This window comes from Typopeltis vanoorti, chromosome 18, assembly GCF_054136105.1.
Source record: "Typopeltis vanoorti isolate ZY-2024b chromosome 18, IOZ_Tvanoo_1.0, whole genome shotgun sequence".
Taxonomy (NCBI): domain Eukaryota; kingdom Metazoa; phylum Arthropoda; class Arachnida; order Uropygi; family Thelyphonidae; genus Typopeltis; species Typopeltis vanoorti.
The window spans coordinates 8,577,528-8,599,270 of NC_143566.1; the positions used below are offsets into that span (position 1 = coordinate 8,577,528).

The 21,743-nt window shown below is 35.4% G+C and overlaps 1 protein-coding gene across 2 annotated transcripts in view; it reads right to left on the reverse strand.

The window, feature by feature from the left end:
• Positions 1–947: 947 nt before the first annotated feature.
• Positions 948–21,743, reverse strand: part of LOC150096478 (type-1 angiotensin II receptor-associated protein-like) — a 152,548-nt gene continuing 131,752 nt past the window's right edge. For both annotated transcript variants that reach the window (XM_090408474.1, XM_090408475.1), the window contains exons 6-8: positions 20,187–20,226; positions 11,717–11,829; positions 948–1,251 (exon numbers count right to left, since the gene is read on the reverse strand). In XM_090408474.1, the coding sequence (XP_090264600.1) occupies positions 1,118–1,251; positions 11,717–11,829; positions 20,187–20,226 (287 nt within the window). In that variant the 3' untranslated portion in view covers positions 948–1,117. The remainder of the gene's footprint in view (positions 1,252–11,716; positions 11,830–20,186; positions 20,227–21,743) is intronic.

Genomic DNA, 21,743 nt, shown 5'->3' on the forward strand with positions numbered 1-21,743 from the left:
GTAGACCTTGTTCTTGTTTCTAAAAATGACCTAACCATGGAGATTCAGTGGTAAAATCTAAAGAAAGTTTGAACAATTCAGTGAAAAAAAAAAAGGGTGACATTGTCTGATGCAAAATCAGGTGCAAGTCAAGGGTGTGCACTATCTCCACTATTATATATCATTTACATTATGAAGGAAGTTACGATAAATCTGATATGAAATCAGGAATATCCAACTCAGCTTTATAGCTGATGTTATACTCCTAAATAAATCCAATACCAGTTTCCACGATTCTAGCTAAATTGAATAACTACTACCATAGAATAACTACTACTTGGAACTCTGTACCAAGTAGTAGTAATAGAATCAACAATAAAAAGACCAAAATTATGAAAGCAGGAAAAATCACCAAAAACATGAACTGCATTCAATGGAATAAATATAGAAACATAAATATAGAAGTAAAATATTTTAGCTATTTGGATACAACTTTAGTGAAGACAGCAAATTTCCTGAAGACAGGAAATAGATAACAGAATAAGAAAAGCAGATATATATATATATAAGACTGATAGTATATAAGACAAAGTTCAGACCAGTTTGTCTTATGGATTTGAGAACTGAGTGAAAAATAACAGTTGATTAAAGAACAGTCTTATAGACATAAAAATGAAAAAAAAAAAAAAAAAATCAAAGTAAACAGATGGCATTAATGGCAGAATCATATTAAAATGCAGACAGAGGAGCCTGACGTCTTTAACAGGATAAGATGACTAACAGATTAATGTGGAAGAAAACTATAAATAGGAAGCTAGTAATAATGTAAACTCTTAATTATGTAGTACTATAATAGTTTCTTGTATCTCCCTTCTCTCCTGCACATCAGGAATTTCATAACAATATATATATGTACTTGTATGTAAAATGATACAAATGCTCCAGCTGCTGAATTATTGAATATCATACTCTGGTGAATCATGTAAAATTTATCTTCAATAATTATTTTGTTACAATACAGACATAAAACATTCTACTAGATAGTTGCACAAAAAAAAAGCTTATAAGTAAAATAAAAGTTTAAATATAAATTTATTTATTTATTTTTTGATTAAATAACTTGACTAGCAGGAATGGTTTAGTGAAAATGTTTTTGAGAAACAGCAGGTGAATTATGAGGTAAAGGACTATGATCAGGGCTGCCTGTATCCATCGAGTTCTGTGGTACAATCTGAGGAGTAGGATGATCAATATCTTCATATGGACTGTGGCCTGAAATTAAAAAATCAAAAGTATAAAACTATTCCTATGTTTTTATTTCTTGCATTTGCCTGAACAAACAAAAATAGCCCATAAAATACAGAAAAAATGTGAATTAGCTGATTCCTAATTTCCCTGTACTTTCTGCATTATATTTCTATGTTGTTCATAACTGCTAATTTTAAGGAAAGACAATGTATACTATTATATTAATTAAATAACTTTAATTAATATTTCCTATATTTCGGTAATGTTACATTACCATCTTCAGGGAACATAAAAATTAATGAAATGTGCACGCAGGCACTAAACACTGAACAAATACGGCTGAAGACAACAACTGAAGTCAGTTCTAGAGTCTTAAAGGGAGCCACCTAGTGGACCAAATTAGGTATTAATCTTGACTGTTGGGCTGATGTTTTAAAAATGCAAGTCTCCCATATTTGGGGCAGTCTCATGCATCCAAATTTATTGAGGTTTGGATTCTTAAAGCTGATTATGATAATATGAGAGATTATTCTTAAAGCTAAGAATAATTTCTCATATTTAAACTTGCTGCGGTGTAATAAGGAAGCTTTCTTCGAACGTATTTTAGGGGAGTGTCCAAAGCATAGTCATCTGTCTACAAGAATAACTATAAACCAGGTCTCCGTCAATACGACGAGTTAAAACTGAAGATCTCTAGACAACTGAATCGATTAGCCTTTCTAAAACACTGCTGGGATAATAATGTGATCCCTAATTGTGTGAAATTCACTTCTCCTAAAGCTCTCCCCATATATAGATGCACTAGCTTTGCTTTGTTATGGGAGCAAATTACCGCTACTCACGTTCTCTTAGCCAACACTGACGAGGCTATTCGTACGCTAGAAGAAGAGCTTACCGCCACGCTGAATGATGACCTTTGGACGATCCTCTCCGACGTCTCTAATTGTTCAGAAAAAAAGGAATTCCAAAAAGTACGTTGTTGGCACATCAAAAAATTCAAAAGTTTAAAAAAGAACTCAGCAAATCTCAACTGCCTCTCAACACAGTAATAAACCTGTCATCCCTTACCTTGAAGCCTGAAGCAATCAGCACACTCTCCCTAGGCCACAACTTCGCCATAACACCAAAAAAAATCCCTTCTGAAGAAATGATGATTCAGTTAGAATGTAATATCCGCAACCTTCCCAACCATATTGCCAACAATATCAGACCAGATGTAGCCGGTGTTCTTACAAAAGCTAAACCTCCAAAATGCAACTTATCTAAAGAAGAATTCAAAGATCTACAGGAATTAAAAAAAAACAGTAAAATAATAATTACTAAAGCGGATAAGGGAAATGCCACTGTAGTTCTAAACAAAATCGACTACTCAGGTAAGCTTTCTTCCTTGCTATTAGATCAGTCTACTCACCTCCCTAAAGAATATGATCCTACCAGCTCCCAAATCAGAACACTCCATAGGCTCCTTAAGAAGGTTACTTCTTGGCCTGTGGAAATTACTAACAAACTAAAACCTTTTAATTCTAGACCCCCCAGAATATATGGACTTCCAAAAATCGATAAACAGAATGTGCTATTACGTCCCATTGTGGACGGCATTGATTCCCCCACATACAAATTAGCCAAACATATAGCCAAAGTGCTCACACAATATACTGGCAACACACCTTCAGTTTTGATGTCTCCTCCTTATTCACCAATGTCCCACTCAAAGATACATTGGACCTCATCATCATCAAATTCCTGCCATGTACCCACAAGGAGTGTACAGGATATTACACTACTACATGAAAAAATTACATCATTACTAACTTCCTATCTACAATTTTCCTCCAAATCAGTCTGTTACTTGTCAAGACTCCAACATTATCAGATCTTATATTTCTATCATCTAAGGCACTTTGTACCGTATCAATCCACCTATATCTTCCTCTGGGTCGTTTTCCTGCCAATCTGGCAGAGAACATTTGTTTTGCTATTCTTTCCTCTCCCATTCTATTTAAGTGACCGTACCACCTGAGATTAGCTCTGCTAATGCATTCCTGGATGCTGACAATGTCAAGTTCTTTCCTAATATCCTCATTTTTAATATGATATTGCCATTGATGCCATCTGTTCACGCCTCTAATCTTTCTCAGGACTCTCATATCTGCGGTCTCTAGTCTTTGGTCAAGTGTTTTACTTCTGACCCAGCTCTCAGATCCATAAGTTAAAACTGGTTTGAACTGTCTTGTATACAGCTAATTTAGTGTTCCGACTAATTTCTCTCTTATTCCATATGAATTTATTCAATTGATTGACTTCCCACCATACCAGCTTTGCTGATTCTGTTGTCTATTTCTATATTTAATTTACCATCTTCAGTAAATATCGTGCCTAAGTAGCTGAAATGTTTTACTTGTTCCACAGGATCTCCATTCACAACACAGTTGACATTTTCAATGATTCTGCCTATTTTCATTGTCTTTGTCTTTTTATTGCTGACCTTCATACCATATCTATTACAACAGCTATTCAATTTAATCAGAGAATCTTGCAGACTTGTAGCGGATTTATTCAGAAGTATAACATCATCCACATAAAGCAAAGAGCTGACATTAACATCTCCAATTTTGATATCAGGTTTAATGCAACTTTCTTTCATAATGTGATCCATATAGATAATGAATAAATAACAGAGGGGATAATGTACATCCTTGTCTCACACCAGATTTAACATTAAACCATCTTCCTGTACTTCCTTCAATACTAACTGCTGACTTACAACTCAAATAAAGACTAAGTATTGCTTGATATAATGCCCCATTGACACCATATAACTGCAGCGTATTGAATAGCTTCTCTCTTGGCACCTTGTCATATGCCTTTTCCAAATCGACAAAACTTAAATACAGATCTTTGTTGTATTCCTATGCTTTCTCGACTATTTGTTGTAAAGTGAAGATCTGATCCTGACAGCCTCTATTTGGCCTGAATCCAGCTTGTTCTTCGCCAAGCTTTTCTTCCACAATTCTTCTCAACCGTTTCTCAAGTATACTTGCACAGATCTTGCCAGAAACACTCAGTAGGGAAATACCTCTATAATTCTCACATTCAGTTTTATTTCCCTTTTAATATATGGGTACTATGAGAGCTCTACTCCAATCATCGGGAATTCATCCCTCTGTCCAGGCTTTCTGAACTATGCAGTGCAGCCACTGTAAGACTTTTATACCACCATACTTCAGCATTTCTGGTCGAATATCATCTACTCCTGCTGCATTTCCACATTTCAAGCCTTTGATGGCTTTTTCTACTTCAAGTATGGATATGTATTCCTGACTGCATGCCTGGTCAGTGTTTTTTATCACTGTGCTGTCATCACTGCTTGTTTCATTTAGCAGTTTTTCAAAGTAATTACTCCATACTTCAAGGATATCTTTTTCTCCTGTTTTCATGTCACCTTTATCATCTCTAACTCCTTTTACAGCACTCTTTTCTCCATTCCTAAGCTTCTTCAACAACCTCCAGAATATTTTGCCACCTTCTTGATATTTATTTTCTATATTCTTGCCAAAGTCCTCCTATGACTTTTGTTTAGCTAGTTTTACACACTGTTTAGCTTTCTTACATTTGTCTCTGTATTCTGTAAGAGTAAAAGCTGACTTATTTGCCAGGAACTTTTGATATGCTTTCTTCTTTTCCTTCACTGCCTCTTTAACTTCCTGTGTCCACCAGAGAGTTCTGATTTTTTTATCCTTGCACACAACCTCACCACATGCCTCTCTGGCAGAATCAATCAATGTTTTCTTCAGAGTTTGCCACTGAATCTCCAAGGTCTGATTCCTGTTCTCAAACTCTTTCATTTTCTTTTCAATAATCTTTTCTGCATTTTAGTCTACAGTTCACATCTGAGAGCTGCTCAACTTTTATTCACTTTAAAACTTTCTTACATGTTATTCTTTTCAATATGAAATTCAATTTTATCCTGCTCAAGACTAAATAGTGATCACTTCCAATTTCAAATCCTCTGTACACTCTGGTGTCCTGCACCAGGGAGAAAACATCACCATCAATAATAACATAGTCAATGAGACTTTTCTTATTCCTAGCCTCTTCTCTCCATGTGAATTTGTGCACATTTTTATGTTGGAACATGGTGTTAGTAATAACCAGTACATGTCCTGAACAGAAATCCAACAGATATTTGCCATTATTATTAGCTTTGCTCTTTCCTCCAAATTTTCCCAAAATATTTTTGTATGTCTCACAATCATTTCCTACTCTGCTATTTAGATCCCCAACAAGGACCAACTTTTCCTTTTTCATTGTGTCAGTTGCTTTTTCTAAAGCGTCAAAAAATTCCTCCACTTCTACCTTAGTAGAACCTTCTGTGGGACCATAGGCACAAATAAGTCTCATTGTCCAGTTCCCCATTCTCATATCTGCCGTGCGACGCCCCAGCAGGCATGAAATTTTGTCATGTTGTACCATCATTTTTTATTGTGGTTTCACCAATAAGAATACAATTTGGTCGGCTAAATCCCAAATTGCCAACCCATCCTCATTCGTTCAGTATCAAAGTAGATACCCAACAGGGTGCACCACGAGAAGGTGAGGATTGGACATTAGGTCAGAAGCCCTGGTCGGTTCTCCGCATTCCTTTAAAGGCTATGTGGAGGTCTCCTCTCAGTTATATACCTTTGACCCTCATTCTTTGGACCTCATCCAAGGCAAATTTCCTCCCGATATCTCAGCCCTATTTCAGTTCACCATGAACTCAGGCTATTTCATTTGGCAAGGAAAATTCTATAAACAAATAGAGGGGACAGCCATGGGTTCGCCACTCTCTCCACCTCTGGCCAACTTCTTTGAACAAAGAGACCTTTGAAGAAAAAGCCTTAAACTCAGCCCCACTTAAACCTATTGTTTGGCTACGCTATGTAGATGATGTGTTCACTACTTTGCCACATGGCGTGGACACACTCCAAAACTTCCTATCACACCTAAACAATCAACACCCAAGGACCCAGTTTACCTTAGAAAAATAAAACAATAACCATCTCCCTTTCCCAGATACTCTGATTAACGCCAGCCTGATGGATCCCTGGCTTTCTCAGTTTACAGAAATCCTACACATACAGGTAGATACATTCACCAGCAATCTCACCCCCCTCCCAACAATATGGGATTATAAAAACCTTATATAACAGGGCAAAATTAATCAGTTCAGATAACAGTGCCCTTACTACTTAACTTAATCAAATTCTTAACATCTTTGTAGCCAATGGATACAACCCCCATAAAATCCAAAAAATATTAAAACCAGTTAACCTCAACTCCCCTCCACAACAGGAATTACTCTAAATCTATCACTATTCCTTATATTTGGAATACTTCTGAAAAGTTAACAAAAATCCTAAAAAAAGATGACTTGACAACTTGTTACAAACCATATAAAAAATTGGCATCTCTTATCTGCTCTCCCAAGGACCAGCCACTTCCTCTAGACCAGGGTTCGGCAACCTTTTTGGATTGAAGAACTATTTTTAAAATTATATCTGTTAAAAAAAAATTTTGTTGAGCAACAATAGTCCGCAGTTGCATGCGGCCCTCTCAGGATTTTTGTGTGGTCGACAGTGTTCGTTTTGTACAGGCAGAATTAGTATATTGTAATTAAAAATCTATTTTATGAATGTTGATTTTTGCATGTGGATTTATTTGTGCAGGTCAAAAAATTAAAATATAGCTAAATAATGGAAAATAAATTAATACTTTCTTATCAAAGAAAAAGAAAATATTCTTTCTGCTGATCGAACCGAGAATCTGATTTACTATTTAATTGCTCATCATGGCTTTAAATTTAGAAACTACATTGAAAAATATTATAATTAAATTATTTATTCAGTTTTTTTTTTTTTTTTTTTTTATTACAGTAACATGTTATCATACTTGTAAAACACAGGGGTGGCATGTCACACGAAATTATATATTTTTAAATATTAAATGAAAAAACAAAGATTTGCTCCTCCTTACACATGTATAAAATCCAATAACATACCTATTTCTTTATTTTATTTATTTTTTTAATTTAAAATATCTGCGACTTTTGATGTTGAACTTCTTGGGATAGTTTCTCAATATGCGGCGAATATGGCGTAATTTTCATTTTCAAACATGACGAAAGACTCATGTTGTTTAGTAGGTTCTCAACTTACTTTTAATAAAATTCATATTAGAAAATATTTGCTCACAGAAATATGTCGATCCGAAAATCAATAGAAGTCCAAATGCAAATGTTTGAAATCACCAAATGTAAGTGTCCAGTTCCACGTGTCAAATACAATCTGATCTTGCTTTTTAAGATCATCTATTTCAGACCTTTTTTTTGTATTCCATGGGTAGATTTTTTCTTTTCAACTCCTCCAGGTCAGCTTTAAGATTTCTAAATTTTGAATTCCACAAATCCTGGGTTTTCAGGTCCTCTAACTAAAGTTGAAATGCAGCCTCATCAATTCCAGCAAAAGGTGAAAAATTTAATTCAGCAGGATTAATTTCAAGTGGTCGCAATAAAAATGACATGGTTGCCTTGTTCTTTCTAAATTTCTCAAATCTCCCATTAAATACAGATCGCATATTTACCATAATTTCTTTGAAAAAGGTTAAATTTATGGAATTATTATCAGCTTGTTATTGTTGATAATTCTTCAATGTACGAAAATGTAATAGTGTGCCTTTCTCTAAGTCTGTCGCAAACAAATATAATTTTTGTTCAAACGAAATCGCTTCTAAAAGCAAACTGCTGTATTTCCCTTTCCCTGTAGTTTCTTATTTAGTGCATTTAAATGGGAAGTCATATCCACCATAAAGTAGAATTTTTGTAAAATGTAAAAGTAAAGTAAAATGTAAAGAAGGATTATTGCGTATGATTTCAAAGAGTTCAAACATAAAAGTATTAAATTTTTCAGCATTGCATGTACTATTTTCAATTGTAAAATATCCTTGACTTAATGCAAAATGTCCTTGATTAAATGTAAAATGTCCTTATTATTGCAAATGCTAAAGTTAGGATTTTTAGTTTCTGATTTAATAAATAACATTCATTTTGCATTATTCAAAAATAGATTGTTTAATAACGAAAGGAGCCGCAATTATTCATTCAAAGAGCCTCATGCGGCTCTGGAGTTGCAGGTTGCCGACCCCTGCTCTAGCCCTACTTGGAGTTTACCAGGTCCCTTGTAGTTGCAAACTGTCTTACTATGGCCAAACAGGCAGGAGAGCTAATATCAGGATATCTGAATATAAGAATTTATCCGTTTCCACCATTACAGCCACTCAGGCCTTGCTGACCATGCTTTGGACACTCGCCATAAAATACGTTGGAAGAAAGCCTCCTTACCACACTGCAGCAAGTTTAAATATGAGAGATTATTCTTCGAATCAACTTTAAGGAACTCTCCAAACCAATAAATTTCGATGCATGAGACTGCCCCAAACATGTGAGGCCTAAATTCTTAGACCACCAGCCCACCAGCCAAGATTAATACCTAATTTGACCTACTAGGTGGCACCCTTTAGGACTGACTTCAGTTGTTGTCTTCAGCCATATTTGTTCAGTGATAGTGCCTGCGTGCACATTTCATTAATTTTTATGTTCCCTGAAGATGGTAATGTAACATTACCGATATATAGGAAGTATTAATTAAAGTTATTTAATTAATATAATAGTATATGTTGTCTTTTCTTAAAATTAACAGTTATGTACCACCAATGTATAAGTCTATCTACAAGAATTCTATGTTGTTCATTTTATCCAAATCAGCAAGCAAAACTTCTCTTCTATCCTTAGAACATTATGCAAATATTTTCTTGTTAGTAATTAAACAGTGCATTAATAAAAAGATAGGAAGATAAAATAAAGAACACATTCAATGAAATAAAAAAATAAACTTACTATAAAGATATGAGCAATAACTAGTCCCTCACCAAGCTATTAGGTTGATCCTCTCATTCCATGCTTCCACCTATTTCACATCCATAAACTCTGACTACACCAAGAATAGTTCACTGCATTCCTCTCTAGTCTTTCTGAATATTAAGGATGACAAGTCTTTTAGAACTGATGGTATCTCTCAGCTCAGTTCTCTGTGCTTCAGAATTAACATACTGATCTAGATTCTACTTTATGGAATGGAAACAAGCCTAAATTCAGTCCATCCCAAAATATGGAGATAAGTTAGCTACCAAACTGTAATTTCATTGCTCTCACTTCTGTTCTCTTGAGAAGTAAACTTTCCTTGCTTTAGATTTGGGAAAAGTAAAAACATATTACTGTAATCCAAACTGACTGATTTGTGAGCAAATGGGTGCTCACACATTAATTAGTGAAAACCAATATGCTTTTGTCACTCTGAATCTACAGAAGACCACCTAGACATTACTCATTTTTGAACATGTAACATATAAACATTGAAAACGTTTTGAAAAACTTGCAGTCATCATTGATTGCCAGGGACTTCATTGTGGAGAATTCTACTTACCTACCATTTCAGTCTGGCATACATCCTTTGCAATTTGAATTGGTAGTTTTCTTAATTATTAAAAAAAGGGTGGCACACCATTTGGCTACTCCTATAGGTAGAGATGACCTGCAAATGCTTCTGCCTGGTATCTCAGCTTAAGCCTGGCTCCCACTGAAGAGACCTCAATAAAGGTCGAAACTAGTGTGGGTAGTGGCCCTTCCCTTAATGCATAACATTAGACATATCCGCAAGGAGATGCGTTTTGCATTATAGGAGATACTGAGATAGGAGTGTTGGTAGCTTGCTCCACCTTTGCAACGAGTTTCCCTGGTGTTATACCATCTTACCCCAGTCCTGAAGATACTTTCAGGCGCAAACTTTGTTTGCTCACACTTGGATAAAGGATTAAACTAAATTTATTATACTCTAACCAAGTGAAAAATAAATTTTCAAAACCTCCAGGGAGTCCGAAGACTCATCGAGGGAGGCACCTACTCTACAACTCTCTGTCTCCACTACTCAACCCATTAACTACAACAATCGGCAACTACCATCATCTACCTTTTCGACCTTTATTGAGATCTTTTCCCACTGAAGAGAGACCTCAATAAAGGTCGACACTAGTCTGGGTAGTGGCCCTTCCATTAAAAACATTATACATATTCGCAAGGAGATGTGTTTTGCATTATTGGAGATACCGAGATAGGAGAGATGTTAGCTTGCTCCACTTTTGCAACGAGTTGCCCGGTGTTGTACCACCTTACCCAAGTCCTGAAGATACTTTCAGGCACAAACTTTGTTTGCTCACACTTGGATAAAGGATTAAACTAAATTTATTATAGTCTAACCAAGTGAAAAATAAACTGTCAACATCTTTCTCTAAATCCAGAGTAATTTAATAAAAAGGTGGCACACTGTCTAGCAACTCCTATAGGTAGATATGACCTTGCTAATACTTCTGCCTGGTATCTTCACTTGGGCTTGGCTCCCACTGAAGAGGCCTCAATAAAGGTCGAAAGTAGTCTGGGTAGTGGCCCTTCCCTTAATGCATAACATTATACATATCCACAAGGCGATGTGTTTTGCATTATGGGAGATACTGAGATAGGAGTGATGTTAGCTTGCTCCACCTTTGCAACGAGTTGCTCGGTGTTGTACCACCTTACCCCAATCCTAAAGATATTTCAGGCGCAAATTTTGTTTGCTCACACTTGGATAAAGGATTAAACTAAATTTATTATAGTCTAACCAAGTGAAAAATAAACTGTCGACCCCAAACCAGTCTGAATATATCACTACCTACAATAACCATTATCAATAAGAATTTTCTTATTTCTTGTATGTTTCTCTCCACGGGAATATCCTGAGCAAAAATGCAGCAGGTAATTATTATTATTATTACATTTTCAGGGCGTCCAAAGACTCAATGAAGGGAGGGCACCTACTCTACAACTCTGTCTCCCCCACTCAATCCACCAACTACAATGAACCTCAACTACACCAATGCTATCTACCACCTACTACTACCACCACTAGTATTTTCACATACAATCACAAATCCATACTCACAGCAGGATTTGAACCTGCAGTCTTTTGGCTGGAGAGCAGATACACTAACTACTTAGCCAACCAGGCCGGCAATTTTTATTATTATTAGCTTTACTCTTTTCTCCAAATTTTCTCCGAACATTTTTGTATGTCTAGGATTGCAACTGGATACAATGCTACCAAAATACTGAAATTCCATAAATAATTTTAATAAAAAAAAAAGTTATGTGATTGTTAATTTGAAGCACTGTTCAAGGCTGCTAACAACATAATAGCTAATGATGGTGACTATTCATGCTTTTTACAATTTTTTTTTTGTGTGGGGAAGGCGTAAGTCACACACACACACATATATACATTCACAAACACGGTATTCAGCAAAATTATTGGTGCTACTGATTTCAGAATTCTATATGCAGCTAATAAATTTTTTTTCTTACCTGGACCAAGTCCTGGTACTGCAAAGCCAAAGTGGTTACCACAGCGTTCACTGTAGATACGTAGGAGAAGCACTGAGGTTACTACTCGCAATACCAAGTTCAAAATAGCCATTCTTCAGTTTGTTAAAGTTTTTATATACAAAACTGGGAGAGGGGAAGGAAATAAGAAGTAAGGTTACATTATTATAACAAGAAAGCTAATTCAAACTGATTAATTCATTGTTGCTCGATATTAGCAGGTTCCTTTGGAGAAAAATTTTCATTTGCAATGTTGTACACACACTTTTTACTGTTCATGTGCTATAAGATGAGTTTTTCTGTGAATTAAAAGAAAACAACTCGAATGAGACATACTGAGGTGAGATGGATTCTGTGTGAAGTTTACACTAACTGGTTGCTGAAAAGCGATGCTGCAAAAGATTCATTATAATTGCACTGTAAAATTTGCAGTACGTGAACATTAATGCTATTTAAAATAAAATTTATTATTTCCATAGTACACATCTAGTTGCTTGCAGTGAACAATCTCTGAAGGAAATAAGATTATTATTTATTTCCTCATGTAAAATATTCCATAATATTACTTGAACATCGCTCACATTTCAGAGTTGCAAAGCACGACATGATCATAATTAACAGACTGTCATTAAGTTGAAAGGCCATTTAATTGAATGAATGTCAAACATACTGTTGATTGAATGTGTGAAGTGCAAAGTCAATAATGGCTACAGCTCTAATTATTCTGTATTGTATTTGTATCAAAGCAAGCAGATTGTTGTAGTAATCTCCACTCCAACAGGTGATACCGCATTGCAGTAAGGAATTTACCCAAGAATAGTATAAGCATCTTAAGAAAGCTGCATTCACAATTAAAAAAAAAAAAAAAATCAGCTAACGCCTATGTTGTTCATGTATAGGGAGTAGGGCCATTTACCCTATCTAACAATTTTTTTTTAACATAATATATTCTGTTAATTTACGAACCTCATATTTGTTAAAAATAATAATTTTTAACAAATAATTAATATTTAATTAATAATAAAAAAAGAATAGTAATGTGGGAGTTCCATTTCAGATTGCTATCGATATGGAGCCCAAATACTTGACTGATTTTGTTTTCTTAACTAAGCTACAGTTAAAATTGTGGATATCACTACATTTCGCTTCATGCCATTTTATGGTTATGTTGTGATCTAGCTTATCTGTTAACGTGAAGTACATATATCTGATTTATTGGTATTAATTTTAAGACCATTAAAAAAATTAAAATGGAAATGTCAGCTGTAATACTACTACTCCAAAAAAATGACAATAAAGCTACAAGTAGACTAAATACTAGCAGTGACGGTTCAACTAAAGCATTAAATAAAGATGTGATGTCCAGATTTCATTGACGTGAATTTTGTAGCTCGAGTTGCACAAGCCACATGACAGCACATACAACTAAATGGGCAAGTGATGCCACTGCTATTCAACAAATTTACCTTCAAGTTTCTTTCTGTCCAGTTTGAAAATTAAATTCCTTCCTAGACTCTCTGAAAGATAAATACACTCCACCTTCTCATCCTGGAGCACCGTTTTCATGAAGCCTTTGTTATTATGGGCAGATGGGTCATTAATGTGATCACTAATCAGACTCAGAACATCAAGATGATCATATGGTTATCCTCCAATAGCTAATAGTATACAGTCTTGCCATTAATACTGTTACAAATTTCACACAGGCTTGTGCTGCACAAGTCCAGTTCCGTAAGTAGTGCTGTGTGCAGCCAACATTCACGTGTTTATCAGGAGAGAGAGAGAGAGAGAGAAAGTTGTCTAGCTATATGAGTTAACATGCAGTAAGGAGATTACGAGAACTGTATTGCTGTAATAGCACTTCACAGGGTTAGAATGCAGCAACCTGTTATTTTCCACATATTAAAAACACTTGGGATCAATAGGATGTTTATGCATAGGACTATTAACTTTCATAACGATACAGAAGATGTATCTGACTGCCGAAGAACAGGTCGAACATATTGTATTAGGATGCAACAAGCTTGTGAGAGCCGTGAAGGCACACCTCCACTGTAATCCTGAGAATGCATAAAGTTATGTCACAAGAGATGAACATTGCACAGAAAATTATGTCACATGTACTAACTGATGATCTGGGGATGAGAGCTTATCGCCGTTCTACTGGACACTTTCTTACACCACAACTTATGCAGAAGAGTGCCTTATGAGTGCCTTTGATAAAATCAAAGGCACTTCTCTATATGCAAACAACAGACACAGAAATATCCTCTTCACAGATAAGATTTTCACTACTGAAGAGTCATTTAACTGCCAAAACCATTGGTATATGCTCCAGATGGTTGCACAAAACGTGCCACATCACACAGGATTCAGAGAGGTTATTGCATCAGTGATGGTTTGGTGAGGGTGACACATAAGGGGGTATCCAAAATTTGTTTAAGTTGGTTACAATTTTGTAGTTGCATTTCTGTGAAAAGAGTCAAAATCTCTGCCAAATTGTATCAAGACACCATGCTGGACATGTGGTACAGTCCTGAACAACACCGTTTCACAGTAGGCAGTGAACCTTCCAACAGGACTCAGCCCCTGCACACATAGTGAGAACCACACAACAATAGCTGGAGGCGAAAATACCCAACTACATATCACCGTCTGATTGGCCACCTGTAAGTCCCGATCTGAATCCATTGGACTTCAAATTGTAGTCGGAGCTTGAGAAAGTAGCCTGCAAGAAATGACACCCCAGCATCGCCAACCTGAAGATGGATTTGGAGCAAGCAGTGGCAATGTTTCTGTTGGATGTTCTGTGTGCCGTCATCAATATATGGCCTCAAGGACTTTTAGCATGCACGAAGACAAAAGTGGGAACATTTCGAACATTGCGTGCTGCTATATGCATGTTATATATATGTGGCTTATATGTGCTGAAAGCTGTAAATAATTAACTGATAGATTGAACATTTATGTGCTGTTCAATTTGTAACAGTATTTATGGTTAGAGTAGGTATGTAAAAATAATCATAATTTAAAATTCTGAATATTTTTACGTATTGTTTATGTCATCAGCAACATCATCAAATTCCTGACAGGTACCCTCAATAGGTGTACAGGATATGATAGTACTATATGAAAAATTTACCTCATTACTGACTTCCTATCTACAATTTTCCTCCAAATCAGTCTGTTACTTGTCAAAACTCCAACATTATCAGATCTTATTCTATCGTCTAAGGCACTTTGTACCGTATCAATCCACCTATATCTTAGTCTTCCACTGGGTCGTTTTTCTGCCAACCTGGCAGAGAACACTTGTTTTGCTAATCTTTCCTCGCCCATTCTGTTTAAGTGACCATACCACCTGAGATTAGTTCTGCTAACGCATTCCTGGATGCTGACAATGTCAAGTTCTTTCCTAATATCCTCGTTTTTTACATGATATTGCCATTGATGATATCTGTTCATGCCTCTAATCTTTCTCAGGGCTCTCATATCTGCTGTCTCTAGTCTTTGGTCAAGTGTTTCACTTCTTACCCAGCTCTCAGATCCATAAGTTAAAATTGGTTTGAACACTTTCTTGTATTCAGATAATTTAGTGTTCCAACTAATTTCTCTCTTATTCCATATGAATTTATTCAGTTGACTTCCTACCATAGTAGCTTTGATGATTCTGTTATCTATTTCCATATTTAATTTACCATCTTCACTAAAAATCATGCCTGAAATGTTTTACTTGTTCCACAGGTTCTCTGTTCACAATGCAGTTGACATTTTCAACGATTCTACCTGTTTTCATTGTCTTTGTCTTGTTATTGCTGACTTTCATACCATATCTATTACAACAGTTATTCAATTTAGTCAAGGAATCTCACAAACTTGTAGCAGATTTATTTAGAAGTATAACATCATCCGCATAAAGCAAAGAGCTGATATTAACATCTCCAATTCTGATATCATTTTTATTACCACTTTCCTTCATAATGTGATCCATAGATAATGAATAACAGAGGGGATAATGTACATCCTTGTCTCACACCAGATTTAACATTAAACCATCTTCCAGTACTTCCTTCAATTCTAACTGCTGACTTACAACTCAAATAAAGACTAAGTATTGCTTGATATAATGCCACATTGACACCACATAACTGTAGAGTATTGAACGGCTTCTCTCTTGGCACCTTGTCATATGCCTTTTCCAGATTGACAAAACTTAAATACAGATCTTTGTTATATTCCCATGCTTTCTCAACTATTTGTCGTAAAATGAAGATCTGATCCTGACAGCTTCTATTTGGCCTGAATCCAGCTTGTTCTTCACCAAACTTTTCTTCCACAATTCTTCTCAACCATTTCTCAAGTATACTTGCAGAAATCTTGCCAGGAATACTCAGTAGGGAAATACCTCTGTAATTCTCACATTCAGTTTTATTTCCCTTTTTATATATGGGTACTATGAGAGCTCTACTCCAATCATCGGGAATTCGCCCCTCTGTCCAGCCTTTTGAACTATGTAGTGCAGCCACTGTAAGACTTTTATACCACCATACTTCAGCATTTCTGGTCAAATATCATCTACTCCTGCTGCCTTTCCCCATTTCAAGCCTTTGATGGCTTTTTCTACTTCAAGTATGGATATGTATTCCTGCCTGTGTGCCTGTTGAGTGTTTTTTACCACTGTGCTATCACTGCTTGTTTCATTTAGCACTTTTTCGAAGTAATTACTCCATACTTCAAGGATATCTTTTTCTCCCGTTTTCATGTCACCTTTATCATCCCAACTCCTTTTACAGCACTCTTTCCTCCATTACTAAGCTTCTTCAACAACCTCCAGAATATTTTGCCACCTTCTTGATATTTATTTTCTATGTTCTTGCCAAAGTCCTCCCATGACTTATTTAAGTTAAGGGATAATTACATTCCATATTGCTTCTTAGCCAAATAAGAAACTCAAAGAATTTCATGCCGAATATAGAAACTGTATAAAGTTCGGTGATTCCAAGCCTAAGCAAATACCTGGATAGTGCAACACCTGACCCATTTGGTAGTGCAAACTGAGGCAACTGATAGTAAGGGTGGAGCAAACTCCGATCACTATTATTGGTATTTATCCATAATGTGAACTTAGCTCCTAGGAGCTGTATTACTGTTCTACATTATGAGAGAAGGTCACTACCCAGACCAGTTTCAACCTTTATTGAGGTCTCATCAGTGAGTAGGTAGACCTAGTTAATACCAAGTCTGTAGCGAATAGAACTTACATCCCTTCTATGAGAATTTCCAAGAAGGTGTCCTAAAAAATTACTAATTATATGAAGAGCCAAAGGCCCGAATTGAAGCCTTTGGCTCTTCATATAATTAGTCCTCCCATGACTTTTTTTAGCTACTTTTACACAGTGTTTAGCTTTTTTACATTTGTCTCTGTATTCTCTAAGAGCACAAGCTGACTTATTTGCCAGGACTTCAACATAAAGTATGTATATAAGTTGCACATGCTCATAATAAACTGTTACTACAGTTTTACAGTCTTGTGTTTAAGATGAAATCTCATTTTCAAATACGTTTTTTCATCCCAGCTACTTGTTAATTCTGCCAAAGTTGGATAGAGTCAAACAAACCAGTCTACTATAATAAACTCATATGTGATATGCTTTCTTCTTTTCCTTCACTGCCTCTTTAACTTCCTATGTCCACCATGCAGTTCTGATTTTTCTATCCTTGCAGACAACCTCCCCACATACCTCTATGGCTGAATCAATCTGGGTTTTCTTCAAGGCTTGCCACTGAATCTCCAAGATTTGGTTCCTGTTCTCAAACTCTTTCATTTTTTTCTTCAATAAGTTTTGTGTATTTTAGTCTACAGTTCACATCTGAGAGCTGCTCAACTTTTATTTGCTTTAAAACTTTCTTACATGTTATTCTTTTCAATGTGAAATTCAATTTTATCCTGCTCAAGACTAAATTGTGATCACTTCCAATTTTAAATCCTCTGTGCACTCTGGTGTCCTGTACCAGGGAGAAAACATCACTATCAACAGTAACATAATCAATGAGACTTTTCTTATTCCTTGCCTCTTCTCTTCATGTGAATTTGTGCACATTTTTATGTTGGAACATTGTGTTAGTAATAACCAGTCCATGTCCTGAGCAGAAATCCAACAGGTATTTGCATTATTATTAGCTTTGCTCTTTTCTCCAAATTTTCCCAAAATATTTTTGTATGTCTGACAATCATTTCCTACTCTGCTATTTAGATCCCCAACAAGGACCAACTTTTCCTTTTTCATTGTGTCAGCTGCTTTTTCTAAAGCATCAAAAGATTCCTCCACTTTTACCTTAGTAGAACCTTCTGTGGGACCATAGGCACAAATAAGTCTCATTGTCCAATTCCCTATTCTGATATTTGCCCACATCACTCTACTTGAGACTGCCTGCCATTCAAGAAGATTAGCCTCGTATTTTGTGTTGAATACTATAGCTACTCCTTCTTTTCCTTGATTGTTATTGCCTGAATATAACATTTTGTATTTATTGCTCAGAAAGATCTCAACAGTTTTTCTCTTTTTTGTTTCAGTCACCCCTATTATGTCGATCTGGTACTTATCTAATTCCTCAGCTAGCTCCGTTTCTTTGCCATTCAGGCTTCTTATGTTGATAGTACTGATCTCTAACTCTGGTGATGTTGAGTTGGGGTGTGCTTTCAGATTTGTTCCAGTAGCTGACTTTTTGCTTTTCACCCTGGTTCCCTGGCGAAAACAATTGGGGCCTTGTGTAACTGGGCGACGCCCCAGCCAGCACGAAATTTTGTCATGTTGTACCATCATTTTGTATATTGGTTTAAGCCAGTAAGAAATACTAAAAAAAAGAGGTCACTGCACCAATCGGAGTGAACCCTTGTGCAAATAAATATATAAGTACACTTGGAGAATAAAAAATAATTGTTATAGAGAAATCTCATAAAACTGAGGATAGATTAAAATAATAAAATAATCTCAAATTATTAACAGGTATATATTGTCACATGTGCTTAGATGCAAAGTGTTGTTCCAATTTACTGCTTTTAATCTGTTTGCAATTACAATGGCTATGAAACTTAGCCCAAAATTCTGTATGTAAGAAAAACATTTCTCCTGTGTAAATGTTATTATTCCATAACCATTTTTATCATTTATACTAGTAGCATACATAAATTGCACTATTCCCTTGCCTTGGATCCACAGGTACTTTTTTGTTCCATTTGTTCACTCACCTCAATGGTGCCTCCTACTACCCCCCCCCCCCCCGACACACACACACACCTGTATCCTTCCTAACAGTCTCTAATTTCTTTAATTTTGCACTTTCTTTTTTCTCTTTTCTCACTGAAGAAATCTTTCTCTATACACGTAACTCCAATATATTATAAATTTATATAACTTTTACTCATGGTTAATATCTACACAATCAGGCTGTAAATTTAATTAAAAAAAAATACCCTTATAAATTTTCAAATGTACAAAATCATGTACAAAATGTAAAAAATGTACAAAAAATACTTAGCAGAAACAAATTGAAAGTACAAGAAGTTTCTTTAACAGAATGAAAAGAGAAGACATGAGACAAGCAACAGCTCATGAAAAGGACTTATGAGGCAGTTGTAATTAGATTTTTCACAGGAGCAGGAATTCTCCCCCCCCCCCCACCTACAAGAGGATCGGGCTATTGCTGAAAGTTCACTGAATATGCAATTAGTCTGAATTATGTCAAAGCAACTAAAGATATTAGGTGAGCTTGTTATTCCTGGTAATTGCGTACCCTTTGGATTGTTTGTTTTTATTATTATTAACATTATGAGTAAAAATGGCTCATCATGGAAGATCAACACTCACACAAAAAGATCATTAAACTGTGCCTTAAACCAGATGACAGTTTATGCACTCACCAACCACTCTCAATGCAAAGCACCGGCTCCTCACTCCCTCCTTATACAGTTTCCATTGATAAACTTTGTTCTATCCCTGTCTCCCTCTACTCTAAAAATACATTTCCTCCACATTAATTTGGTTACAACTCCTCACAAACTTATGCATTTAAATAATATCACCACTCTCCATGTAGAGAAAAAACCCATAGGATTGAGTGACTCACCTTTAGTTCAAAGATTCACTTAGGAAATTCTCACATTCAGATAGGATTTAAACTCAGTTCTTTCCAGCTCAAGGATACCTTCATTCATCTGAGGAGAACTACTACAGTGACATCTGAAACTGGATCAACAATGCAAACAAAATAGCAGAAAGATACTTCTTACAGAGAGTGATGTGAAGAGAATGCACAATAATATTTAGTGCATAAATATAACAAATTGAGCAGAAAGCATAGTGTAATAGTAAGTTTTGTGTTCTCACAATTTCTGAGTATCAGTAAAAAGTAAATAATAATAAAGTAAATACTCAATCCAAGCAAAGGATACCCTGCACTGAACTGGTAGCTAGATAATGGTTCATTTGTTACTGTAATAAAAAAAGCAGTAAAATTTTAAAGTTCACTCTCTATTTTACACACACATACATAATGCAATCTGAAATCAGCAAATTATATTAATCTTATTTTAACAATAAGCAATTCTTCCAATTTTCAAAATACATAACACCCCACCTTACAATGTTTTGCTCATATAATGCTTTTCAGTTATGACCAATGCCAATTTATACAATGTCAAATTCACTCACATGCCAGTTTTAGTGACATGACTGCTGTGAATCAACTGATGCAGTTTTTCATACACTAAGCTTGCTTATGACATTACTGCTAGATGCATCTCCCCATGGTTTGTTCTGCTGTGAATTAACTGTTTATAACTATTATTTTATTTTATTGCTGTTAATAATGGCAGATAAAAAAAAAAGTAAGGGTACTATTGCTTCTAGTGAAAAGAAGACTTCTAAACTTTACATTAAATAATAAGATTTAAATTATTAAATTTAGTGACAATGGTGTATTACACTAAGGTAGGGAAGAGGTTAAATTTATCTTGCACTACTGTTGTTACAGTTGTTAAAAACAAAGAAAAAATTTCTTAGTGAAGTAGAAAGTGAGTGTTACACCGGTTAATACTACATTTATCCATAAATGTGACAGTCATATTGCTGAAATGGAAAACTTTTAATGGCATTGAGAGATGATCAAACTATTCGGCATGTTCACCATCACCCTTCCTTCAATATATTTTCATTAGTGTAACTGATTAATATTTATAACTTAACAAAAATAAATACATTATGTCAGTTATAAATATATATTTATAACTCAAATATATTTAAATATTCAAATATTTAAAGCCTCAAATATATATATATATATATTTCGGGCTTTAGACTAAGCAACTGACACAATGAAAAAGGAAAAGTTGGTCCTTGTTGGGGATCTAAATAGCAGAGTAGGAAATGATTGTCAGACATACAAAAATATTTTGGGAAAATTTGGAGAAAAGAGCAAAGCTAATAATAATGGCAAATACCTGTTGGATTTCTGCTCAGGACATGGGCTGGTTATTACTAACACAATGTTCCAACATAAAAATGTGCACAAATTCACATGAAGAGAAGAGGCAAGGAATAAGAAAAGTCTCATTGATTATGTTACTGTTGATAGTGATGTTTTCTCCCTGGTGCAGGACACCAGAGTGCACAGAGGATTTAAAATTGGAAGTGATCACAATTTAGTCTTGAGCAGGATAAAATTGAATTTCACATTGAAAAGAATGACGTGACATAGTTTTAAAACAAATAACAGTTGAGCAGCTCTCAGATGTGAACTGTCGACTAAAATACACAAAGATTATGGAAGAAAAAAATGAAAGAGTTTGAGAACAGGAACCAAACCTTGGAGATTCAGTGGCAAGCCCTGAAGAAAACACTGATTGATTCAGGTTGTCTGCAAGAATAGAAAAATCAGAACTCCATGTTAACTTTCTGGAAACAGAAAGTTGAAGAGGCAGTGAAGGAAAAGAAGAAAGCATATCAAAAGT